We start from the raw sequence: 27,773 nt of genomic DNA, 5'->3' as shown, positions 1-27,773 counted from the left end.
CAAACACCAAAACCAAAGCCCTTACAACTGTGAAAAGAGCATGAGCGATCTGAGATTGCTGTTCTGTACGTTTCCACTGGCCCTGAGAAGCCACTAACTCGCCACTGTTTGGAAGACAAACAATTCCTCTCGTATCAAAAGGTAAGTTTGTAACATCACCAACACATCTCTGTAATACCCTCATCACCAAGCACATTCTGCCACCTTCACCTCTCTGTCCATGTTTTGTAGATTCTGTGACTTCTGTCTCCAGGAAATGAATGCACTGCACCATTGTTAGCTACTCGTTCCTTCGTACTCCCACAATAAGCATGAACATTATATACAACTTCAGAAACAGCCTCCAATTTTTCTACTTTTCTTATAGCAGCTTCTACAAGATCGCCAAGCTGATTTCGGACCAGTTTCCACATATCATTGAGACTCAGTCCATTTGATGGTTTCCATATTGCCTATGAATTTGACTCTACAAGACTTGAAAAATTGCCTTTGTTTGATTTCTCTCTTCATTTCCCTTCCACACTTCTCTGCATTTTCCTTCAACAGATCACCAAATGGTTTCCCCCTCTGTGACAAAAAAAAAAGCATTTATCATTGTTTCAGCCAAGAAAACACATTTAGTGCTTGTTTTGGTTCTCCATCGGTGCCACACAAGTTACACCTGAACAACATCTTGACTCATTGGTGACCTTGACTCTAGTAAAGGTCAGATCAACAGTTTTGGAGACAAACCCGGTGGTCTCAAGGTACAAATTTAAAAGTCCAACGATGGAAAATCTCAAAAGTTGTCTGATGAATCTGATTATGGAATTGTTGTTCTTGTTATTACAGGTGGTGGATTCCCTTGTTCCATTAGCAGAGAGAGACGTTGGCACACTGAGAGGGATGACAAAAGCTTGTGCTTCTTACATTGGCTAAGTTCGATGTTGTTCCTCAGCATATTCGGAACCAGACAGGTTTTATATGGCTCCTTATATAGGAATGTAAGCAAAACAAATCTATTAGACAAGGTTATAATTTTCTACTGGATATGAGAAGAAAAATGTTATAACAGAGTAAGCAGTCTGGAAAAATGGGAAGAACCCGACTTTGGCTCGAGTCACAAAAGGTAGAAAAATAAATCTGCGAAATAGAAATTGATGTCTTTTCTTATGGATTTACTTCATCTGGACGATTCCTGAACTGATAAGCTTTTGGATTTTGTTCATGATCATCGGGTTCTGCATGTGTTTTTGTGCTGCTGCTGGATTCTCCTGGAGATCTGACAGAACCTGTTCAAAGAGAGCAGTGTTGGAGTTTGGTGAGACATCATCAACATAGATTGTTCCACAGCAATCATCTAGAGAAGTTAAATTTCGAAGATACTCTATGTTGAATTTTCTAAAATTTTATATTCGAAGTCTAAACGTATTGTTCTCCGGAATAGAAACTTGAGAGTTAACTTTAAAACTATTTGTATTTTATACTATGACTCTTATATTTATCATAATTAATTTAAATTCATAAAACTTTTACTAGCACATATATAAAAATATTATAATAATATTAATTAGTAAAATGTTATATTAGGATATAAATTTTAAATAGAAATAACATAATTAATATTAAAATTAAGCAAAATATCATAATATTCCACAAAATTATTTCTGTAATGCATATATGATCATATATAGGGATGGACGTTCAGGTACCTATTCGTGTTCGGTTCGGATCTATTCGGGTTTTGGTTTTTCAGGTTTAAAGATTTCAGCCCCATTCGGGTATTTCTAAATTTTGGTTCGGGTTAGGTTCGGATCTTAGCGGGTTCGGGTTCGGATAACCTATTTAAATTATTTTTAAAATTTTAATATTCATTATATGTTTAAAATTTCTCAAAATCTATAAAACCAAAAAAAAAATATTACATATAAATTTGTATAATATATGTCAAAATACCTAAAATTAACATATAAATTGGTTTGATTTGAATATTTGGATAGAAAATCAATAGATATTTCAAGTATTTTGGTGTTTTGAATATATTTTAGCTATTTTAGACATTTACTTTTGACTATTTATGTATATTTTCAAGTATTTCAGATAACTTAAAAGTATTTTATGTATTTTTGAATGTTTTGAATATATATTAAATCTAAAAATAAGTAATATGATAGGTATATAATTCTATTTCGGTTACATTCAGGTACCCGAGATACTTCAGTTCGGGTCGGGTTCGGTTTCGGTTTCGGTTCTTTAGATACTAAAATTTTGAACCCGTTCGGATATAAATTTCGGTTCGGGTTCAGTACTACTTTTTTGGATCGGGTTCGGTTAGGTTCTTCGGATCCGGGTTTTTTGCCCAGCCCTAATCATATAGTGAATTTTGAAGTAAAATTGACTTTTATTTTTAATTTATAGATTACGAGCTAAAAATTGTTGAAAATGGGTGATATTAATACTTGTAAATACATTAGATATGAAAAAAAAAAGTAAAAAGGAAAAAATAAAATATTGCTAAAAGGCTTAATTTTTATCGATGATATTAATATTTGTGAATACTTCCGATCTGAATAAGAAATAATCGTACGAAAAAGACATAAAAAAACAACAGCAACAACCATCTTCGGTTACAAAAAAAATTGTTTGGACAATATTTTGGAGATTTGGAGGTTCGAGATCAAATTTACTTGACTATTAGTGTTGTTGAAATATTTAAATTTTTGTAATAGTTATGTGTTCATGTAATTTTTTTAAAGTTTTTTTTGTTAAGTTTCTTTTTGTAATAGTTATGTCTTCATATTTTGTATATTTTTTTAAAGTTTTTTTGTAATAGTTATGTCTTCATGTACAAATATTTTAAATCTTATTTTAAAGTTTAATTTAATTTTATGTGTAAAACTTAATTTTTTTAAATAAATTGAAATATTTTTGAGATATAAAAATTTTAAGGATTAAAACGATAAACGAGAAAATATTTTAGAATCATAAATGTGATATATAATTGTAAGGACCAAAATACAAACAAAATATGAAATTTCAAATTTGAAGTTTTGAGTAGTGAAACTTCAAATATAGAGTTTCACTCCTCGAAACTTCAAATTTGAAGTTTTAAAATTTCTTTTTTGAGAGCTAGAAACTTAATATTTGAAGTTATAAAGTGCGAGATAATTTAAATCAGAATGTTTCTTCCCAAAACTTCAAATTTATGTTCGTAAGAGTGTTTTTTTCTAGTTTTTATTTGTATTTGTATTTATGTATTTCTATTGGTTTATATATATACGTAAATATTGTACAGTTTATTCAGTTTAACTTAATTTGCGTTCCTACTCTTGTTTTTGATGAAACACAAGTTATAAGATTTTCTATTCTTTGTATGAAAGACAGTATGTTTAAGGAAATTATTAACACGACTCAATAACAGATATACTCTGAAGTTTCACTTCTCAAAACTTCAAATTTGAAGTTTTAAAAAAAAAAAATTGAGAGCTAAAAACTTAATATTTGAAGTTATAGAGTGCGAGATAATTTAAATCAGAATGTTTCTTCCCAAAACTTCAAATTTATGTTCGTAAGAGTGTTTTCTTTCTAGTTTTTATTTGTATTTGTATTTATGTATTTCTATTGGTTTATATATATATATATATATATATACATATATATATATGTAAATATTGTACAGTTATTCAGTTTAACTTAATTTGCGTTCCTACTCTTGTTTTTGATGAAACACAAGTTCTAAGATTTTCTATTCTTTGTATGAAAGACAGTATGCTTGATCATAGCTGTTTAAGGAAATTATTATCACCACTCAATAACAGATATACTCAATCCCTAAGATTGCTCCTGTGAATATCTGTTAGCATCAGATTACTCCATCTAATCCCTCACCTAACCTGCTATATATATATATATATGTATAAGCTCTCTCCAGTCTCCACTCAATAACGTAATTACTTCAAACTTTTTAGTAATACCATAGACAAGAACAAAGAAAGTATAGAACAATCTTACAAGATATTTACTATGATGGTGATTGTTATAGCTATTACGGTGGTTTTCAAGAAGTTGGTTACGAAGGTGATATATGAAATGTTGATGGAGATTATAACCAATGGAATCAAGATGGTGGTGATTATGGTATTGAAATCTATTATTAAGATGATCATTTTCGGGTGTTGATGATGATCACTTACAGTGAATGGAGAGAGGAGCAGTAAAAATTGTTTGTTTTTTTTTTTTTTGCATTAGAATTTGTTTGTCTGTTCGTTTCACTTGCTCTGTTTTTATCTCTGTACATTAACATATATGAAGAAATTGAAATTGTTGTCTGTACATGAGTTTTGTTGGGCATTGACAGAGATGGAATATTGTTTATGTACCAAGATTGTGATACGTTACGTGTGACGTATCTTTTTTTTTTTTAATTATATATATATAAAAATCAACCCGAAAAACGGGAATTTTGGATCCGGTTACAAGCCCAAATCGAACAAAAGCTCCTAAGTCAATGTATTACAAAGCTACGTTCGCCCACCCACTAAACCCGGCACGCTCCGGTAGCCCGATTTTAAAATTCTTAGGACCCGATTGTTGTTCTCGACCGAAGACGATGACCATGGAACCGTGAGGTTCTCCTCGTTGCCTCGGATGCCGGGAACTCCCACGTCGTCGCCGGAGTAGCTAACTCTCGGGGTTCTCTTCAGAACTCATAACTTTCACCAACACTGAACGCACAGACGCATATAGAAGTAGGAATTAGAAGCCATACCAAGTGAAAAACGCTCCTAACCCGCTGTGCAATCTTCTATATCGCCAACCACCCAGAACTAGAACCAAGAATGATCGCTAGGCCTGGTGGTGAATAAAGGACGGACCCGAGCCAGTCGCAACTAGACTAAGCCGAGAACACTCCAAGACCTGCAAAATCAAAGAGAAGCAACACCACCATGAACACAACATGCTCATGGCGCTGGGAAGTGAAGCCTCGACCGACCAAGCCACCGAGGAATGAGGCAGCCCTGCTGACAAAACAGAGAAGCTCGAGAACCTCGAAGGTCGCCTCCTCCGAGAACCGGGTAGAGGTAAGTCTTTGAGCCTAAAGCTGAAACATGTGGCAAGGATAAAGCTTGAACAACCACAATCAGGAGTGAAATCGTGTGACGTATCTTTGTTGGATCAAAACAGAGATTAAGCAAAGGAAATAATTGTTGATCATAAAGCAAAGATGAGTAAACTTAATAATGTAAATTGTAGTAAATGTAAAATGAGGTTGTTTGGTGAGTGGAGTATTATGCCCACATATCATGCACTATCATTTCTTTATTTAGTTAGTGTATGAGAGCCTCTCCTTAGTGCAAGGGAGCCTCTCCTTAGTGCAAGAGAGCCTCATTTAGTGCATGGGAGCCTCTTTGTTTTTGGCTCCCCATTTGATGTATATATAGGCACTCTTGATACATGAAACAAGTAAGCAATTCAATTTCTCCTTTCTCATTATCTTTCAAGAAAGTCTCTCATTATTTTCTATGTTCTTCATTTAATTTCTCTTATCTTTCTTAATTCTCATAAAATCTCATGGTATCAGAGCGACAAGCTCTTGAACCTTAAGTCTTCCGCAATCTTTCAATCTTTCACTCTGTTTCTATTTACTTAAAAAAAAAAAAAAGTTGTTCTTCTCATTGTACTTGAACTGTTCTTAATGGATTCTGGAGGAAATTCAAAGATGGTTGTGATTCCAGTTACTCTCAAGGGAGCTAACTACTTACTTTGGGCAAGGTTAACTAAGACAGCTCTTGGAGGCAGAGGTCTCTGGGAAATTGTTGAAGAAGGCAGAGGCCTTAAGAAGAAGACTATCTTAGGAGAGGATGGTAAGGAGATAGTGTGGCTGAAGATGGTGATAAGAAAAGAGTTCAAGAAGATCTCATGGTGTTATCTATCATCCACAACAGTCTTGAACCCTCAATCTTGGAAGCTTACTCCTACTGTGAAACTTCTAAAGATCTGTGGGATACACTTCAAAAGGTGTTTGGAAATGTCTCCAACATCAGTAGAGTGTTTGAAGTCAAGAGGGCTATCAACAATTTGTGTCAAGAGGATACTGAGTTTGATAGACACTTTGGAAAGTTTAGGTCTTTGTGGGCTGAACTAGAGATGTTGAGGCCAAGTACTTTGGATCCTGAAGTACTGAACCAGAGAAGAGAGCAAGATAAAGTATTTGCGCTTCTCTTCACTCTCAACCCTGGGTATAATGACTTGATCAAACACATCCTAAGAGGACAGGAGCTCCCATCTCTAGATGAAGTGTGCTCTCAGATCCAAAAGGAGCAAGGATCAGTTGGGCTCTTTGGGAGAAAGGGAGAGCTCATCATGGTAAATCAAGCTGAAGGGGCAGAGACCAAACCAGAAGGCGTAGCTAACAAGGGGTACTACAAACCAGAAGATAAGAAGATTTGGGTGTGTGATCACTGTAAGAAGAAGGGTCATGGCAAAGACAAATGTTGGATCCTCCATCCACACCTTAAACCTCAGAAATTCTGGACTCCATATGCAGATGCAAGGGCAAACTTCTCTGGTGAAGTAGGAGAGCCATCTACTCCTAAGCGCACTAATGGTGCTAGTGAAGGAAAGACAATGTCTTTCAGCGGCTGCTCAGCTGTGAGAACTACACAAGATGAATCTATCAAGAAGTCAGACCTAGAGGCTCTCATCAAAGCTCTAAAAGAGTCTGGTAACACACTTGGTATTTCCCTTAGTGCATCATATAAACCGCCTAGAGTTCTGGTTACTTCTCTACATGCATCTCATTCATCTAGTGGTATTAAGCCTTTAGTCATAGACTCAGAAGCCTCTCACCACATGATTAGTGATGCTAGGTTGATTAGTAATGTAGAACCGGTATTAGGTAATGTAATGATTGCAAATGGAGACAAAATACCAATTAAAGGTGTAGGAACTCTTAAGCTATTTGAAAAAGATACAAAAGCATTTTACATGCCATCTTTTGCATCAAATTTATTATCTGTCAAAAGAGCTACCACTGATTTAAATTGTAATGTGATTTTCAGTCCCAATGAGGTTGTTTTTCAGGATATTGAGACTCTTAAGTTGATTGGAAAAGGTGTTACAAAGGATGACTTGTACCTACTTGAAGACACCAAGACTGTTTCAAATTTATCTTCAGCTTTCAGTTCAATTCCTGCTTTAGATAAAAGTGTTTTATGGCATGCTAGGCTAGGTCATCCTCATTCTCGTGCACTAAACCTGCTGCTTCCTGATATTTCCTTTAAAAATGATGACTGTGAAGCATGTATCCTATGCAAACATTGCAAGACTGTGTTTCCTAAGTCATCTACTATCTATGAAAACTGCTTTGATCTTATACACTCTGATGTTTGGACTGCACCATGCATATCTAGGGAGAATCATAGATATTTTGTCACTTTTATTGATCAAAAATCAAAATATACTTGGCTAACTATGATTCAAACTAAAGATAGAGTGATAGATGCTTTTATTAATTTCCAGAACCACATAACTAACCAATTTAATGTTAAGATCAAAGTATTCAGGTCAGATAATGGGGGGGAGTATACAAGCAATACTTTCAAAAATTACCTAGCCAAGAATGGGATCATACACCAAACCAGTTGTCCATACACACCACAACAAAATGGTGTAGCGGAGAGGAAGAACAGACACCTCATGGAAGTGGCAAGATCTATGATGTTCCAGACTAATGTACCTAAGCAGTTCTGGAGTGATGCGGTCATGACAGCATGCTACCTCATCAACAGAACACCAACAAGGGTGCTAGATGATCTCACGCCATATGAGGTACTAAACAATAGAAAATCATCTATTGATCACTTTCGTGTGTTTGGTTGCTTGTGTTATGTTTTGCAGCCAATGGAGCAAAGAAATAAGCTTGAGGCTAGAAGTATAACGCTGTGTTCCTTGGTTACTCTTCAACCCAAAAAGGCTACAAGTGCTATGACCCAGACATGAGAAGGGTATTGGTCTCGAGAGATGTAAAGTTTGTGGAATCAAGGGGATATTATGAAGAGAAAAGTTGGGATAAGCTTAAGGACATCTCTCAATCATCTTCTGATAGGGCAAACAATCTGAGGCGTATAATGGAGAGTCTTGGCATCAATATGGCTCAACCATCAGAGACTGGAACTGATCAAGAGGATACACAGGTTCCAAGGACTGTGATTGAAGTGGTTGATCACACTGGAGACAATCCCCATCCTGATCCTGATGGGGGGAGACAAGATGATACACATACTGGTCAGGATCATGATCAGGATGAGAGACAACAAGAAGAGACAGTGGAGGAGCCGCACACCGAGGTCACTGAGGTACATTCAGGTGGAGATGAACATGAGCAGCATGTTACTGAAGAAGTCCAGTCACTTAGGAGAAGTACAAGGGAGAGAAAGCCTGCCTCAAACTGGATCAACAAAAAATTTTACTTCAACAGCCAAGCAGTAGCTCATCCTATACAAGCAGTATGTTCTCTTGCTCACTATCCCACAGAGCATCAAGCTTTCATCGCCAACATAGATCAAGAGTACATTCCAAGGTCTTATGAAGAAGCAATGGTAGATGATGAATGGAGAGCATCCGTCGAAGATGAGGTCAATGCCATGATCAGAAATGACACTTGGTATGAAACTGAACTCCCCAAAGGCAAGAAAGCAGTGACAAGCCGCATGATACACACTATCAAGTACTTAGCAAATGGAAAACCAGAAAGAAAGAAGACAAGGCTAGTAGCAAGGGGATATACTCAGGTGTATGGAGAGGATTATTTGGATACTTTTGCACCAGTAGCCAAGCTTCACACCATAAGGATCATTCTCTCATTGGCTGTCAACCTAGAGTGGGACTTATGGCAGATGGATGTGAAGAATGCCTTTCTTCAAGGAGAATTGGAGGATGAAGTCTACATGAGACCACCACCAGGGCTTGAAAACCTTGTCAAACCAGGGAATGTGCTGAGGCTAAAGAAAGCAATCTATGGGTTAAAGCAATCACCAAGAGCATGGTACCACAAGCTGAGTACAACTCTTAATGGAAGAGGATTCATCAAGTCTGAAGCTGATCACACTCTATTCACCCTCACATCTCAGCGTGGGATTGTAGTCATATTGATCTATGTGGATGACATTATCATTACCGGAAGTGATAAGGAAGGTATCATCTTAACTAAAGCTTTTCTTAAATCCTCTTTTGATATTAAAGATTTGGGTGAGCTAAAGTACTTTTTAGGGATTGAGATATGCCGATCTAAAGAGGGGTTATTCCTATCTCAAAGAAAGTACACACTTGATTTGTTGAGTGAGGCAGGTGATCTTGGAGAAAAGAAAGCAAAGACCCCACTGGAAGATGGTTACAAAGTGTTGCGACAGGGGGAGTTTGAAAATAAGCCCTTTGGAGATGAGAAGCAGTACAGAAGAATGGTGGGAAAGCTCATCTACCTCACAATTACAAGACCTGATATTTGCTTTGCTGTGAACCAAGTAAGCCAACAGATGCAGGCGCCAAAGATTCACCATTGGAACATGGTGGAAAGGATATTAAGGTACCTAAGAGAGGCACCAGGCCAAGGAGTTTGGATGGGATTGAACAAGAGTACTAAAATAGTGGGATATTGTGATGCTGATTGGGCAGGAGATAGAGTTGATAGGAGATCAACCACTGGATATTGCACATTTATTGGTGGCAACCTTGTGACTTGGAAGAGCAAGAAGCAAAAAGTAGTGTCATGTTCAAGTGCTGAAGCAGAATATAGAGCTATGAGAAATCTCACAAGTGAACTGATATGGATCAAGGGGCTGCTTAAAGACCTGGGGATTGAGACTACAACACCAATCACTATGCACTGTGATAATCAGGCTGCCATACACATCGCTAGTAACTCAGTCTTTCATGAGAGGACTAAACACATTGAAGTAGATTGTCACAAGGTGAGGCAACCTGTGGAACAGAAAATCATCTTCCCTTGTTACACAAGAAGTGAAGATCAGCTGGCTGACATCTTTACCAAGGCTGCAAGCACTAAGGTTTGTGAATTCATACATTCTAAGTTGGGACTTGTGGATCTACCATCACATTGATCCTTAGCCATGAAGTGGTCTACTCTTTTTTCTTAGCTTGGTTTTTATCCCATGTGGTTTTTCCAAGCTAAAGGTTTTAATGAGGGAATGCTTCATGGTTTCCAAGCTTGATACCTACCTGTGTCAAGCTCGAGGGGGAGTGTTAGATCATAAAGCAAAGATGAGTAAACTTAATAATGTAAATTGTAGTAAATGTAAAATGAGGTTGTTTGGTGAGTGGAGTATTATGCCCACATATCATGCACTATCATTTCTTTATTTAGTTAGTGTATGAGAGCCTCTCCTTAGTGCAAGGGAGCATCTCCTTAGTGCAAGAGAGCCTCATTTAGTGCATGGAAGCCTCTCTTTTTTTGGCTCCCCATTTGATGTATATATAGGCACTCTTGATACATGAAACAAGTAAGCAATTCAATTTCTCCTTTCTCATTATCTTTCAAGAAAGTCTCTCATTATTTTCTATGTTCTTCATTTGATTTCTCTTATCTTTCTTAATTCTCATAAAATCTCAATAATGAGATTACGAAAATATTATCTTAGAACTGTGTTACAAGTACTCAAGAACCTTGAGAGAATTATTAATGGAGTCCCTCACCTCCCCCTCTTGTGATCTAATCTCTAGATAACTCTCACTCTCTCCTCTCTCCTCTCTCCTCTCTCCTCTCTCTTCTCTCCTCTCTCCTCTCTCCCTGCTTATATAGAAAGGTCCCTCTCCTATCACACTCTGCGTGAAGCTCTACTCAGCACATGCCTCTCACGTGGTGTGTTTATTCAGCATAAAAGAATATTCACATATGGATAAGATCCACCTCATCCTTCTAGAAGCTCATTGCCATTTCACTTGATCAATTGTGTACTGCTGTATCAGTACACGTAACAGATTGATGATGCTTTTATTGTATATTGATTCAGTGACTAAAGCCAACCTCTTCACTGATCAGATTCTTTTCAAGGATAGCAAAAAAGATAACAAAGCCACGTGGTAGGCCAAAGTGAACGACCGTGAGAGTATCTCCAAAGTTAACTGAAGTGAGATACACACACATGAAGCAATCAGGTGGACAAGGACAGTTTGTTGATATTAGTATTACAGTCAGGTTTGAGACACTGGAAGCAGGATCAGGATATGAATTCAAGAGTGAGATCATAAGAGGAGCCGTACCAAGAAATTATAATCCCGGTGTCATGAAAAGACTTGAGGAGTGCATAAGCTCCGGATAACAAAAGATCGTGCATCTAACACAGCGCAGTTGGCTAAGTTCGATGCTGTTCCTTAGCATACTCGGAACCAGCTTAAGACAGATTTTTCTTTTGTCCAAGACTACTAATCCTACACTGGAAAGTTATTGTGGTTTTGTTTGGTTCATTATACAAATCTATTAGACAAAGTTATAATTTTCTAGTAAACACTGGATATGAGAAGAAAAATGTTATAACAGAGTAAGCAGTCTGGAAAAATGGGAAGAACCCATCTTTGGCTCGAGTCACAAAAGGTAGAAAAAAATCTGCGAAATAGAAATTGATGTCTTTTCTTATGGATTTACTTCATCTGGACGATTCCTGAGCTGATAAGCTTTTGGATTTTGTTCATAATCATCGGGTTCTGCATGTGTTTTTGTGCTGCTGCTGGGTTTTCCTGGAGATCAGACAGAACCTGTTCAAAGAGAGCAGTGTTGGAGTTTTGTGAGACATCATCTGAACCAAACATTTGGTTTCTGGGTTGAGAAATCATCTAGAGAAGTTAAGTTTTGTCTCTTTACCTGACTCATTACAGGATCTGTGAGAATGTTCTGGATCTCCGGGTCTTGCATTCCCTTAGCCTGCACGAAGGGAAAAAAAAAACAAAATCCCAATTTAAGTAAGCTTAAACTCACAAGGAAGACGTTCTGTAACAGTAGTTAGAATCTAACCTGTCTTTCTTTCAACTCTTCGGGAGTAAGGTCACCACGGTTTGCCTTGTTGATCTGTTGTACACATCTGCATAAAAAGTTTACAACACATTACATAGGCTACTAAGATAACAGAATGAATAAATCTCTCTCTGTAACTTTTACACGTATATTATACCTTCTAACACCGTCAAGAAGCTCCTGATTGTTAGGATCATGTTTGAGACCCTCCTGGTACGTTTCCATTGCGTTGTCATACTCCTTCATGAAGAACTGGACCGCACCTTTTCTGCTGTATCCCTTTGAGAATGTTGGATCGAGCTCGATACATTTCTCTGCATCCTTCAATCCTTCTGGCATTGCCCCCAGTTTTGTGTAACATGCAGCTCGGTTGCTATACGCCTATGTGACATTCAACAGGTCATTTAAACAATCAAATAGAGAAACATTTTATACACAACACTGAATCAAGGCCTTACTCTCGGATCTTTTGGATTCCTTTTGATAGCTTCGGTATAATGCTTCACAGCATCAGGATACTTCTGCTCCTTGAAGAACTCATTACCTGTATATTACAAACACAACAAGATGTTAGTTTTATGAGATTATTTCCTCGCATAATACAAAGCATATACCTTTCTCACGCTCGGCATCACCAATAGCTGGATCAAAATACTCCTGCTGCTCCAACTCTTTCTTGGCTCTCTCTGCCTCATTCAACCTCTTCAACGTGTCTGGGTTACGGTGCTCCGTAAGAGCCTTCTGGTAAGTCTCGATGACAGGTTCATAGTCGTTAGAGACTTTAGCCATCTTCCCGAGAGCAGTTCCTTTCCTAGTCAAAGCTTTAGCTACCATCTTGTAATCTGACCTAAGCTCTCTACCTCTCTCAACCGCCTTATCACAATCCTTGATGCACTCATCATACTGTAATCACACACATTCCACATTTTTAGACTCTAAAGCAAATCACTATAGACTCAATCAAAGGTAATATTACATTTCCCATCTCGAGATGAACAGCAGCACGGTTCGTGATGTAAGAGATGTCTTCATCATCAATCTCCATAGCTGTGGAGTAATGCTTGATAGCATTTTCAAAATCCTTCTTCTTGTAGGCAGCATTCCCCATCTCTTTCTCCTTCAAAGCCTTCTCCTTCCTCTCCTTCTCCTCTGCAACCTCCGGCTCAGGCTCAGGCTTCTTCTCAACCTCAGGCTCATTCACAACCATCTCATCCTCCTCCATAGCCTCAGCCTCATCACCAGCCTGAGTCCTGATCTGAACATTCAACAAAACGCCAAGAGACTGCATCACCCTCTGGTCTTTCAAGTAGAGATTGAGATTGCTAGGGCTCCTCTGTATCTCCTGCATCATGTTAACAAAGTCAGGCTGCTTCAGAAACCCTCTCGTCGACGGGTCAGCGCTCAGCTTCGCCCACATCTCGGGGCCTTTGAAAGCATCCCCAAACGGATTATTCTGAGGCGCGGCGGCGCGTGACCTCGACGACGCGTCTGCTAAGCCTGACTTCAACGCCTCGTTGCTCGGATCGATCTCGAGCCCCTTGGAATAAGCATCGGCCGCTTCTCCGAACTGGTTCAGCCCCACGTGAGCAGCGCCGAGGCGGCTGTAGCCCTTGGCCCAGTCTGGTTTGAGTTCGACGGTCTTCTTGGCGTCGGAGAGAGCTTCTTGGTATTGGTGAAGGGAGGCGTGGGCGGCGGAGCGGTTGGAGAAGAGGACGTGGTTGGTTGGAGATAGGTTGATTGCGTCGGTGAAGTGGTTGACGGCGGAGGTGAAGTCGCCTGAGGAGAAAGCTGCGTTGCCTTTGGCTTTAGCTTCGTCGGCCATGGTTGAATCTGGGAGGTCTCTTTGTGTTCTTCTGGAAAGTTCCTTGCGGGGGAGAGAGACTATAATGGGGTTTTGGTTAAGCGGACTGTTTGGATACGAGTATAACAATATCCGGGATTAAGAGTTTGTTTTTTTTTTAAAAGGATTCGAGAATTTTCTTTGTGTATATCAGATATTTAACTTTAATAATTTGATTTAACTTTTTATTAATATGAAATTATTCAACAACTTAATCTACACTTTTAACTGGATCATTTTTCTCTTTCTTTCGCTTATTAATTAATTATTCGTTTAATTTTTACTCTTTTAATAATTTTATTTGAACAAAATTCAACATTTTATCCACTATTTTATTTTTTTCTTTTATAATTATATTTTATGAGCAAAAAAATATATTTAAAAATCATTATAACTAAAAATTAAAAAAATAATAATTAACTTGTTGACATAAAAAAAAATTTGATCAACTTGAAATTGTATTTTCTTAAAAATAATAATAATACTGTAGTAAAAACTGATTTTTTTCCTATATCCAAATCAAATGAACCAAACATCTATTTATAAACCATAAAAATTATAAATTTTGACATAATTTGTTTCTATGAAAAATATTATTTGATACAAGATAATTGTTTTTAAATAACTGATTTAAGTAATTAGGGTGTACCAAAAATTTATAAAATTCCATCAACCAATGATTATCGACACTCATGTACCAATACATTTTTGCAGAAGCTAAACCCGGTTTTGCTTCATTCTGTACCGGCACAGGTTCTTCTGGATTCGTTAAGTAAAGTACATTTCGATGTTTTTGATCCAAGGATGCAATGAGGAGTTCTTGGTGTTCCTCCACTTTGGTTTCAGTTTAAGCTCAAGTGGTATTCATGGAGATCTATGTTCTGAATAACTTCAGACATTATCACATAACTCTCCCAGCTTGTTTACATTTTTACTTGTAACCATTCAAAATTACAATAGGCAACAGAGAAAAAAATACAATAATGTGTTTATTTTTCCTTCAAACAATATACAGTTTCACAGAATGTACAATCTGCTATAGTGGAAGTAGCCCATCTTCATGCATTTTTCTATACAACTCATCTGCTTCTTGCCACAGGCGTTTCCTACAAAACCCTGAGATCATGGTAGTATATGATACAACATCAGGCTCAACTCCGTTGACGGCGAGACCACAAAACAAGTCCCAAGCATCTTCCACATAACCAGCCTTGCACATTATGTGAATCATGATATTATATATAGTAACATCAAGATCCATCCCACTCTTCTGCATATCCTGGAATACAACCAAAGCTTTCTCAACCTTCCCGTTATTAAAAAGACCATAAAGCAAAATGCTGTAAGTCCTTAGATTGGGAGGAGAATCCATCCGTCTGAAAACCCCCTGAGCAGCATCTGGTTTGCCCACTTGAAAATAGCCCTGGATGATAGTGTTGTAAGTAACCGTATCTCTTAATAATCCTCTTTCCGACATCTCGCTGAAGAGTTTCATCACATCATCTACTCTCCTAAACTTGCAAAACCCATTTATGAGAGTGTTATAAGTCACTATATCAGGCAAGCACTCCTTTGTCACCATCAGCTCAAGCATTTGTTTGGCCTCGTCTACTCGACCGTGCATACAAAGCCCGTTGATCATCGAGTTGTAAGCGAAGACATCAGGAACTATAGACCTGTTAACCATCTCCTCGTGCAGCTTCTCAGCCTCCAAAAGGTTCCCTTCTTTCACAGACGCATCGATCAACGCAGTGAAAGTGATGACATTAGGGACAACGTTCCTCATCATCATATCTCTAAGGAGAAGATCAGCGTCATTGCATCTACCGGAGCTGCAAAGACCGGTTATAAGAGAGTTGTAAGTAACAACATCCGCGCTAACTCCATTCTTATCCATCTGCTCGAACAGTTCCAAAGCGTTATTAACCAGCCTGTTCTTGCAGAAACCGTCGATGATGGTGTTGTAGATGACAACGTCTGGTTTGCACCCCATTGCCTCCATTTTGGCAACTAACTCTATAGCATCGAAAACTCTGTTCCTTCGACAGAACCCATTGATCAGAGAGCTAAGCGTGACGACATCAGGGTCGAAACCAAGCTTCATCATCTTCCCAATAACAGATAAAGCAATGGAGAACCGAGAGCAACGACATAAACAGTTGATGAGGATGTTGTATGTGTAAAGATCATGCGTGATTCCAAGAGTCTCCATCTGGTTGAAGAGAGAGATCACAAGATCGAACTTCTTCGTCCTGGCGAGTTGACTCAGCGGTTTGCTGAATTCGACAATTGAAGGAAGAGGACGAGACTGAATCATGCGACAGAACAGTTTAAGTGGGTCTTTTAGATCAGTTCTGTTCGGTCTCTTGGAAGTAGGGAGAGTTCGTGTAGTGTAAGAGCAACGGTTAAAGAAAGGAGCAGTTAGAGGATTACCTCTCTCAGGAAGACGGCGATGATTGAGAAAGTTCTTAGCTTTCGATGCAATTGAAGTCGAAATCGATCTCTTCATATGATTTTTGATTGGGTTTGGTTATTCATAACCTCTGTGTGTTGTTCAAAAAAAAAAAAAAAAAAAACCCTCTGTGTGTGTGTCTGTATGTAAGTGGCTAAAAGCCTAAAACCCTGTAATAAAAACCCTATTATCTTCTATGTGAGGGAGACGATGAGAGAGATTTGGAAACCGGTTCAATCACGGTTAAACATTTTTAATCAAAATCGGTTGCGTAGAGCTTTGGTTCAGTGCTAACCGATGCTGTCCTTGTAACGGTGAAAAATAGCAATTTGTGGGTCCCTCCAATATATGCGTGTATTGACAGTGTTTTGCATGTTCTCTGTTGTGTCGAATCAGACAACTGAGCGAGCAGCGAGTCTTTGGTTGTTTTCATTTTTCTTTTGGATGTAATAATCGTCAACAGTATAACCATTTTTAACTCATCTGTACTTAATATCTTCTAATTTAAATTACAAAGCACTATAATCATTATAGGTCTCAATTAATATTTAAATTTACATTTACAAACACAAAAAATAGGACAATAAATCGTTAAAAATATTACAAGCTTATAAAATTACGCACTCATCTTTTGGGACAAGTATTCCTAAATATATTTTACCAAAAAAACAAAATATCACTAATTATTAAAAGAATAGAGTACGTCTTTAGCCCTTTTCTCAAAAAAAAACAAAAAAGAAAGAAAGAATAGAGTACGCTTTGCGACTTAATTTGCCCATCCGAAAGAGCTAAATACTATTGATAAAATTGTGTAACTATATATTAAAGTGTAATTAGTTGGCAAAAACTTTAGATTAGAATTGAGAAAAAGACAAAAATAGCACTAAAAAAGTTTTTGTTTTCAAACTAGCATTCAAGATCAAAAGTCATAAAAATAGCACTTAATGTTTTATCAAAAATCACAAATTTATGGTTTAGAGTTAAAGGGTGGGGTTTAGGATTTGGGGTTTAGGATTTAGGGGTTAAGGTTTAGGGTTTAGGGTTTAGGGTTTAGAGTTTAGAGTTTAGGGTTTAGGGTTTAGGATTTAGGGTTTAGGGTTTAGGGTTTAGAGTTGAGAAATGAGATTTTGGGGATAAGATTTCAAATTTTGAAAAATAAAAAGATTAAAATTTTTAAATGATAAATTTAGAAAGATGTTATTTTGGTCATTTTAGTTTTTGAATGCTATTTTTGTGATATAAACTTAAAAAAGTGATATTTTGGAGATTTGCCTTTTTAGAATTCTGTCCTTTTTTTTATTATTAACACCCATTGGTTTAGCTTTATAACCAACCATCATTTGCTTTTATAGCTATCTTTGTTCCTTCGTAGTATCTCTTTCTTTATTCTCTCTCCGTCTCCCATGGCTAAGTTCTATTGTCTCAGACCAGCTCTTCTTCTTCTTCTGTTACTTCTAGTGGTTCGTACCCAGTCACGCGGTCGGTTCGAGCCAAAAATTCTCATGCCGACAGAGGAAGCTAAATCGAATGAGCAAGAAAACACCATCGGTGCTAGATGGGCGGTTCTTATCGCTGGTTCTTCCGGTTACGGAAACTACAGGCACCAGGTACATAAATGTTCAAATAGCGGATCTTTTTTGTGGTAAAATCAAATAGTTAATCGTCTTATTACTTAACAAATTAATTTTATTATTCGTTGTTTTCAGTTCTTTATTAAAATTATGCATCAATGTAAATATTTTCCCTCAAGATTTTTTTTTTTGGGGACTTACGAATATTCTTATGACATGCAAAATTTTTTTTAATTCTCTAATTTTATTAAAGAGGAGCTACAAATTAATATCCAATGAGTTCGGTCAAGCCTTGGGAGTTTTTCTTAAAACTAGAAGAACCTTTGATGAATTCTGTTGAACTAGTTCTACTTTATCACATGTATAAAAGTGTTCTTTGTTTCATACTTCTTAAAAATATTCAAAAGTGCTTTTATTAAAGAAAAAAGGACAAAAATAGCACTAAATCAAGTTTTTGTTTTCAAACTAGCCCTCAAGTTCAAAAATCACAAAAATAGCACTTAATGTTTTATCAAAAGTCACAAACTTAGAGTTTAAAGTTAAAGGGTGGGGTTTAGGATTTACGGTTTAGGATTTAGGGTTTAGGATTTAGGGTTTAGGGTTTAGGTTTAGGGTTTAGGGTTTAGGGTTTAGGGTTTAGGGTTTAGGGTTTAGGGTTGAGAAATGAGGTTCTGGGGATAAGATTTCAAATTTTGAAAAATAAAAAAATTAAAATTTTCAAAGGATAAACTTAGAAAGGTGCTATTTTGGTCATTTTAGTTTTTGAGTGCTATTTTTGTGATATAAATTTAGAAATGTGCTATTTTGGAGATTTGTCTTTTATTAAATATACAATTATTTACTTATATATTGTGTTTTATTGCTTTTATATTATAGGCTGACGTTTGTCACGCATATCAAATACTAAGAAAAGGAGGTTTAAAAGAAGAGAACATAGTCGTCATGATGTATGATGATATCGCCAACCATCCACTTAATCCTCGTCTAGGTACTCTAATCAACCATCCTGATGGCGAAGATGTTTACGCCGGAGTCCCGAAGGTATTATTAACGTACCTTTAATCCATGATTAGTCTATGTTCTGGTTTTATATTTATTAAATTTGATGGTAATACTATATGTTATTTTTATAATCCAATTTAGCGTCTAATAATGTTGTAAATCTTTATTTTTATATTAATTTGTATATTGAAAGTTACTTCCTTCGAATCTTATTTGAAATAAACTTTCTTTTTTGTCTGCGGCGCTCTCAGGTTATTAAAATTCCTAATATATTTTGGATCAATCGTGATTGTGACTTAGATAGTACCCGACAATTACTAGTGACAATGACTCTGTAGATCATAAGTCATAACCACTTATTGTTTTCCTTTTCCATTATTTACTCATTTGAATATCTATTTTCAGGACTATACCGGTCATAACGTTACGGCCGCTAACTTCTACGCGGTACTTCTAGGCGACAAGGAGGCTGCTACAGGTGGAAGCGGTAAGGTCATCGCTAGCAAGGCCAACGACCACATTTTTGTATATTACTCTGATCATGGTGGTCCGGGAGTTCTTGGTAAATTCACTACCCTTTTAGTGTGTTCAAGAAATGCTTGTAATCGATTGCTTATAATGGTGTTTGTTTCGTTTAATATTTTCGTTGGTCAGGGATGCCAAACAAGCCTTACCTTTATGCTACTGATTTTATTGAAACACTTAAGAAGAAGCATGCTGCCGGAACATACAAAGAGATGGTAAAATTAGTAAATATCTTGAGTGGTTTATTGGTTTCTTAAATTTGATGGTAATATCGTTATGCAATTATTATTGTGATGATGTAATGTAGGTTATATACGTAGAAGCATGTGAAAGCGGGAGCATATTCGAGGGGATAATGCCAAAGGACTTGAACATTTACGTAACAACGGCTTCAAATGCACAAGAGAGTAGTTATGGAACATATTGTCCCGGCATGAATCCGTCTCCCCCATCCGAATATATCACTTGCTTAGGAGATTTATATAGCGTTGCTTGGATGGAAGACAGGTATGTATAAATTAGATGCATTTTATTATAGAGTACTTTTATGTGCTTTGGTTTATTAGTTGTGATTCGTTTGCAGTGAGACACACAACTTAAAGAAAGAGACTGTAAAGCAACAATACCAAACGGTACATGAAAGTTTTGGTCTTAACCGTTTAAATGGTGGTTTGAGAATGTTAAACTATAGCGGGTCTTTATCCCGGTGTGTAGGTGAAGATGCGGACGTCAAACTATAATACATATCCGAAGGCTCCCATGTGATGGAATACGGTAACAGCAGTATCAAGTCGGAGAAGCTTTATCTATACCAGGGATTCGATCCAGCGACTGTTAATCTCCCTTCTAATGAATTACCGGTTAAGTCGTCACCCGTGGGAGTTGTTAACCAACGCGACGCAGACCTTATTTTCCTTTGGCAAATGGTATTGGTCTATTCTGTTTTGCTTATTTTTGGTTATCTAAATGGACTGTAAATAGTTGGTTTGCTTAAACCATTGGCTTTGGGGTTATAGTACCGAACATCGGAAGATGGGTCAAGGAAGGATGAGATAATGAAGGAATTAACGGAGACAACAAGGCACAGAAAACAACTAGACACAAGTGTGGAATTGATAGGCACGGTTCTGTTTGGTCCCACGACGAATGTTCTGAAGTCAGTTAGAGAACCCGGTTTGCCATTGGTCGACGATTGGGAATGTCTTAAATCAGTGGTAAGAGTTCCGCAGTCCTTTAAATTTTATTTTTTTGTACAATACATTTATAAATTTTGTTTTATACGTGTTATTTAACAGATAATAATGTTAAAAAGGTTGTTTATAAAATGTGCTTGCAATTTGTTAGGTACGCGTATTTGAAATGCATTGTGGATTTAACGAAGCGGGATGAAACATATGAGAGCGTTTGCAAACAGTTGTAACAACGGTGTCTCGAAGGAGCTGATGAAGGAAGCTTCCGCTGCGGCATGTGGTGGTTATGAGGCTCGATTCATGTCGCACCAGGTCTGTGGGGATATGTCGAAACGTATTTAAGTGTTTATCGGGTAATCATGCTAAGAAGGCCTCAAAAGAAAATAAAATAAATGTTTTTAGTTTGCTAGGGTAGTTGTATATAATTACCGAAAATGCGTAACGGCTTCCGGTGACCATCGACCACTAGAAGAATGGAAAAATGGAAAAAATGAACAAAATGAAAAATAAAAATCTATTTTAAGAATTGAAAAATATTTAGATTGTTAAAAGATAATATCAAATGGGATGATTATCCTCTTCTAATTTCCGACTCCCTACTTGATATTATATTTATCCAGAAGTATTTTCCTCTCCACTCCCTATAATTTCCGACTCTTTCTGATCTCTGGTCTTGTGTCCCTTAAAAGATTTCGTAATAATCTACTATCTCTACCCCCCTTCATTCCCCCTTTCTAAATAGTTCTCTCCTATATTTTTATTGTATATATAGTCCTCTTCTTCCCTTCTTCCCATCTTCTCCATTATACTACCCTCTATAATATCACCTCCCTTTTTCCTTTCTGATCACTCGTCTTCACACCCCTCCTCCCTTTTCTTTTCCTTATCTCCCCTTTTTCTCTCCAAAAATTCTTAAAGCATGTATTATGTTTAAATTTTTAATTTTCGATATTCTAATTTATTTAAGTTTTTTATTGTCTTCCCTGAGATCCTTTGGCCTTCCTCCGTTCCTATCTTCCCTTTCCTTCTCTCCTCTCCCCTCTGATCGTTATTTTCCCCCACCCTCTGATCACCAAGGTTCCTTCCTCCCCCGTTTCCTTTCTCGTTCCTTTTCTTGAAAAACCTTCAAAGGCTTTTTCTCCTCTCTTCAAAAATTGGACTTCTTCCCTTTCCTTGAATTCCTTTCTTTTGTTAATAAAAATCCTTTCCCTTTCTCCACCCCCAATTCCTCCCCCCTTCCATAATCCGGATCCTTTCTCCCCTCTCCTTCTTTTTTTCCCACTCCCTTTCTGCAATTTTTTGCCCTTTCTTCCTCTTTTTTCTGCTTTTAATTTCTCCCTCTTATTATAATCTTTCTATGAATCTTTCTCACGTCATTATCCTTTCCCAAATTTCCCTGATTTTTTATAAGACTTCTTTTGTGTGCAAAGATGCACCTGAGAGAAATTGAGCTTTGAGAAATCTCGATCTATCTATCTTTTGATTGGAAAAACATTTAAAAAATGATAATTTACCCCCTTTAATGATATTATTAAGATCATGATATCTAAAGCTACTTTCAATAATCAAATCTTTGAAAGAAAGGATTCACCAATTTGTTGAGTGATGTAAATCCCCGTTAGAATTGAAAAGAAAAGAAACTCATAACTAAACATCTCTCGGTCCTTTTTGAAAAGGACGAGGGTGTGGATACGGTTGAAACCGCTACCGCGATCGTGGAAGAAGATGAGGAAGAAGATTTCGTCCATTAGAACTTCCACGAAAAATGAAAATGACCGGTTGATAAAAGGCAAATAGAAAAGGTTTGTTACTACTTGCGGCAGAAAAAAAATTGGGTAGTAGTTTCGTACGCCAAATCTTTAGCCGATCTATATGATAAATCAAAAAGAAAAAGGAAGTATATTAAAAGTGCGTCTCTTTGAGCCTGACCATCTTTTTTAGCTTTGCTTTTCTATCATTTGATTTATCAGATTTCTTGGTCTCTGATCTTCATTCCTAATAATCCTAATGAAAATAAATCGATCTTCCTATCCTGATCTTCCTGATAAGATTTTGACTATTTCGGATGGGATAAATATACCTGACAGGTATTGGGTCGCGTCATGACTACTAAAGGTAATAAATAATACCTCCCCTCAAATTAAATAAAATAGTCTAGTAATATAAACATATTATTGGCTCTAGCTAGAAGAGCTTATGATGAACATATATGCCAGAGAAATGGCTTCCAAATAAATGAGTGAGTGGTAAACCTGAAGTTTACTGATATATTGCCCTCCAATATGTTTACGATTATTGTGAAATGTTGAAGTTTTTCACATATAGCATGTCAAGAAAATAAAGGAAACTATTATGGGTGATGAATCATCAAACAAGTTCACAATATCTGATTTCTTTAATCAGACCCCACATTATGATCTCACTATAAAGGATTTGAAACATAATTCATCCCAAATGGGAAAACTGAATATGTTATTGGTTCTAGAGTGGGATTCAGTACGAGATTTTAGACATGGACTGTCATCATCTCGAGGGGGATAATTAAAGAATCCTAGTGAGTGGAACATTGAAAAATTATGTTCACACTTGAAAAAGAACTCGATAAAGTAAATTCAAGTAAGATGATCCCCATGATCGGGTGTAATACAGTTGTGCATGTAATAAAGACATATACAATCCAAAGAGATAAAGTATATGGATAATTATAAATATGCTCACAAGTTTGCTAGAAGCATATGATAGCATATGATAAGCTGATGGAATGAGATATGTGAAATAGATTACAATGAAAAGTAGGATAATCCATTTACAAAATGTCTGCCACACATTTTGATGAAATAATGAAATCTCATATTCCAGCTGAAAATGCTCCAATGAAAAAATGTGTCCTAAACGGATAATATATGAGTCTATAGCACGCTAGAGACGTGGTAGACCACTTAGGTTCCAAAGAGTCCTCGAAAAGGAGCAAAAATTTGAATAGAAGATAAATCTCATGATGAGACCGTTGATATGATTAATATTACAGTCAAATACCTGGGTAAATCATCGATGATGATAAAAAGATCTCGATTAACTATATCAGTACGGATAAAAAGATGGAACCAAAGAGAAAATAGATTGCCGACAATAAAATGAAAAGCGCTATATAAATAAGGATTATGAATCTACCTCTATGTATGAGGGTAGAGTGAATTGATTGGCCATCAATTCGATATAAAGCTCGTTAGAAAAACGAGAGATTTTTGGACCAAAAGTCCAAGGTATATATTTCTCCAGAGAATGAAATAAAAGATGACCTTGCGGTATGAAAAACAGCTTGTTCCAAGGTCACTGGAGAATATTTAAAAATAGATGCAGTATATTAAAATGTCTGGCATGACATAAATGACTTGAGTTGCATCTTGATATTTAGTAGTCCCTGGAGAGTTAAAGATGCTCTCGGGAATGTATAAAACTCTAGAAGAGTTAGAATAAGCCGTATATAAGGTATCTTGAACCGGTAACTGGTGTTATATTTACGGCACGATTTGCCGATTGCCATTTTAATGAGGATGGTTTCCAGCGTTAGGGGGAAAAATTAGTAGAATTCCTAATGAGATTACTTGGTGTACACCGTCGTTGTTACACCTTGATCTCCCTACGAATCAAAGAGAGCTGGAAATTCAGGAAATTGTACATTTGCATAACTTGGCAAATCAGTTACCAAATGTGTTCACAGATACGAAATGATATACCCGCTGAAAATGTTCCATCAAGAGTTGATATTCCTAAAAGACAAACTGATGGTAACAAAATGAATGAACCTATGGTTCAGTTAAAAATGGGGAGGCCAGCGGGTTCTAAAGAAAAAAAATCCCCGAAAGAAAAAGAAAATTGTTGAGCAAAGTAAAAAGGTTCGGGAAGAACCTGATATTGAAAGATGTCTGAAAGAAGGCATAAGTGGAAAGGTTCCAGGAGAATCTGATACTGAAAAATGTCTGAAAGAAGGCATAGATGAAAAGGTTCAAGATAAATCAAATAAAGATGATCCAGATGACGAAAAGGGAACAAAAAAGTATGAGATTTCCATCAACTACACCCTTGATGAAAAGTTATAAGATAAAAGATGTTGATGGAATGTTCTCCTTTTCTGTCCAAATAGATCGATCATAAAAGTGATGATCCCGATCCAAAGTCCATTTTGGAATGTTAAAAGACATGATTGGGAGGAGTGGCAGAAGGCCATTCGAATTGAATTAATCTCCCTAAATAAAATGAATGTCTTTAGACCTATAGTCAGAACGCCTGAGAATATAAATCTTGTTGGTATAAGTGGGTACTCGTGAGAACAGTAACACGATATAAAGCCTGATTAATTGCCTAAGGTTTTTCTCAGAGACCGGGAATTGATTTTGAGGAAACGTATTCCCCAGTAATGGATGCAATTACGTTTAGATTGTTGATGAGCTTAGCGGCGTCTAAAAATCTTGAAATGCATCTCATGAACGTTTTGACTGCATATTTGTATGGATCGTTGGATAACGATATATATATGAAACTTCCTCAGGGATTGAAAATGCCAGGGGCATTGAAAGAAAAATCCAGGGAGATTTGTTCGGTCAGTTACAGAGATCACTATACATATTATAAAGAAATCGTCATATTGCTTTGTGATCATTGTTGTATATGTAGATGACCTGAACATAATTGGAACTCAAAAGGAGGTTGATGATGCTCGAACTCATATGAAAGAGGAGTTCGAAATGAAAGATCTCGGCAAGACAAAGTTTTGTCTTGGGCTCCAGATAGAGCATCTCCGAGAAAGAATATTTGTGCATCAATCAAACTATACGAAAAGGTTATTGAAACGCTTTTATATGGATAAAGCGACTCCTTTGAGTACTCCAATGGTTGGTACATCTCTCGATGTTAAAAGAGATGTTGTTTTAAAAGATCCTGGTAAGATCCTATATAAATAAGTACTTTGGAGATGTTAATGATAATAAAGCATATGTGAGCTTATATGTCTTGCGAGTTGTATTTGATTAAATATACTTTTAGACACTAATGTCTTTGTGAGATATAGCTCATTTCCTATTTATGGAAATTAGAACGGCGTCGAGAACATATTCGTTCTCTCCAAGGTACGTATTGATTTAGGATTGATTTATCCTAGAAACTCCGAGTTTGGTATGGTTTTGCAGATACATGCTATTTATAAAGTCGAACGTAAACCGGATATGGTTTTACAATTGGTGGAACCGCGATCTCTTGGCGGTCCCAGAAACAAACTCTGGTTGCAACTTCTTCAAATCTTGAAGAAACTATTACGCTTCACGAAGCATGTCGAGAATGTGTGTGGCTTAAGTCAATGAGCCAATACATACAAGAAACAAGTGGAATAGTCAACGAAAAAGAGCCGACAAAAATATTTGAAGACAATTTGGCTTGTGTTGCTCAACTCAAAGAAGGTTATATTAAGAGCGACAGAACAAAGCACATAACCAAGAAGTGGACATTGAATATGTACGGTCATGCGACAATCCGACTGACTTGTTCACCAAAGCTCTTCCGACTACAACATTTCGAAAACACGTTTATGGTATCGGAATGCGGCATATGCATGACCTGTGACAAGAAAGCTAGATCTACTATTTTCGTGGGGAGATTACGGCAGTGTACTCTTTTTTTCTTTAGCATGGTTTTTGTCCCAATGATTTTTTCCATGACTAGGTTTTTAACGAGGCACTACGTAATACAAGTGGAATAATCAAGGGAGAGTAATATCAAATGGGATGATTATCCTCTTGGTAAATTTAACCGACTTGACATATTATTATATGTATTTCTTCTCAGAGATATCTGAGTTTGACCGACTCATTTTCTGTATAAATAGTGGTCTTGTGTTATAGAAAAGATGATCAATTAAGAATCATACTTTCATCTACTCCTCTCTTTCTACGTTTATTTCACACACATACTAAATAGTTAAATATATATATCTATCCTTTATCATTCGTTGTCTTCTCCACTTTTCACATATATACATAAGACAATAATAATACTATAATATATCTATAACCCTCATCTTTTATTCACAACATAGATTTTATTTTAGGAATTGAAAAAAAAAATATAAATTTTTGTTGTTTACCAAAATTGCAGAAGAATTTTTCTAAAAACAAATTTATTATTCCACGAGAAATTTAGAGAAACAAAAAGAAAGACTAACATCTATTGATTAAAATTTTAACATATCTAGTATAAATTTTGAAGAACAAAGAATTTACGATAATTCTTTTCCTTCCACAAGATCACTAATTAGAGTAATACATTTCTTCCTGGTTTTGTTTTTTTTTTCTTTTTAAATTATTTTTCATAATCAAATCTGAAACCCGGGAATCAAGAATCGATTCCAAGCTGATTTAAACAAAAGTATTAACCCGACGTTGGTGGTTGAGTGGTGTGAGGCGGCTCGCAATGGTCCTAAGGGTCGCAAGTTCGAACCTTTCCTTCAGATTTACCCATACGTCGGGCCACGTGGATATGGACCTATGCTTTAGGGCCCATTTGAAAACCCGGAGAGAGGGTCCATCCATGGGCTGCACCTCCCTTTGTGGATATCCCCAGGTTAAACAAAAAAAAAAAAAAAAAAAACAAAAGCATCCAAATTCAATTGTTAAGTTAATTCTACCACTCTGGAACGTTCCGTTAGTTCCAAATACTCGGATGTAAATGACCCTTTTTCAATTTATAACGCTTACCAACGCGAAGATGAAGTTAAAGTTCGTTTAGTTTTTTAGTTGCTGGAATTTCCCATATTGCTGGTTAAATAGCTGATTTTCGATGATCTTATCAAAATTTATAATATTTACCGTCTATGAAGCTCATGACAAACAAGAGGAAAAACAGATTCTAAATCAGTGGTGGTAGTTCAGCGGCGCTTGAGGAAATATACCTAATACGGCGAATTCTGGTTCAAACTCCACTTACCACACAGATATGAGCTATTGCTTTCGGCTCATTTGAATGTCCAGCAGATGATCTATCTGTGGGCTGTACCTTCACCCGGAGGTTAGGTCTGTGTTTTTAATAGATCCGAGTTTAACTTTTTTTTTTTCAAAACAGATTATAAATCACTTATACATGAAGAGCTCCTGAATTTATAATATTTACTCGCCTCTCTGTCGACTAAAAGTCGGGTGTT

General features: G+C 36.6%; 2 protein-coding genes and 1 pseudogene across 4 annotated transcripts; 1 reads left to right on the top strand and 2 right to left on the bottom strand.

The window, feature by feature from the left end:
- Positions 1-1,065: 1,065 nt before the first annotated feature.
- On the bottom strand, positions 1,066-13,895 carry LOC106368855 (hsp70-Hsp90 organizing protein 2). 2 transcript variants are annotated; one of them, XM_048769944.1, is made up of 7 exons: positions 12,981-13,877; positions 12,619-12,907; positions 12,463-12,548; positions 12,162-12,385; positions 12,005-12,071; positions 11,855-11,914; positions 1,066-1,271 (listed from the first exon to the last, which is right to left on the bottom strand). In XM_048769944.1, the coding sequence occupies exons 1-7, from the start codon at positions 13,824-13,826 to the stop codon at positions 1,158-1,160; spliced, it is 1,686 nt and encodes a 561-aa protein (XP_048625901.1). In that variant the 5' UTR covers positions 13,827-13,877; the 3' UTR covers positions 1,066-1,157. The 2 variants fall into 2 exon arrangements, with proteins under 2 accessions (XP_048625901.1, XP_013664371.2); XM_013808917.3 differs by lacking the exon at positions 1,066-1,271 and adding an exon at positions 11,441-11,748 and having other exon boundaries at positions 12,981-13,895.
- An 826-nt stretch (positions 13,896-14,721) lies between these two features.
- On the bottom strand, positions 14,722-16,388 carry LOC106368854 (pentatricopeptide repeat-containing protein At1g62720). The gene has a single exon (XM_013808916.3). It carries the CDS (start codon positions 16,351-16,353, stop codon positions 14,881-14,883), a length of 1,473 nt encoding a protein of 490 aa, XP_013664370.2. The 5' UTR covers positions 16,354-16,388; the 3' UTR covers positions 14,722-14,880.
- Positions 16,389-17,603: 1,215 nt separating this feature from the next.
- On the top strand, positions 17,604-22,335 carry LOC106363747 (annotated as a pseudogene). The gene is made up of 10 exons (XR_007328431.1): positions 17,604-17,903; positions 18,744-18,908; positions 19,275-19,431; positions 19,524-19,609; positions 19,702-19,901; positions 19,978-20,026; positions 20,109-20,320; positions 20,411-20,608; positions 20,739-20,896; positions 22,261-22,335. The product of XR_007328431.1 is annotated as a vacuolar-processing enzyme beta-isozyme-like (transcript).
- Positions 22,336-27,773: the final 5,438 nt, after the last annotated feature.

The sequence above is a fragment of the Brassica napus genome, chromosome C9 (genome assembly GCF_020379485.1).
Source record: "Brassica napus cultivar Da-Ae chromosome C9, Da-Ae, whole genome shotgun sequence".
Taxonomy (NCBI): Eukaryota; Viridiplantae; Streptophyta; class Magnoliopsida; order Brassicales; family Brassicaceae; genus Brassica; species Brassica napus.
Note: the sequence above shows the minus strand (reverse complement) of the source record. Positions and strands in the feature narration are given on the sequence as shown.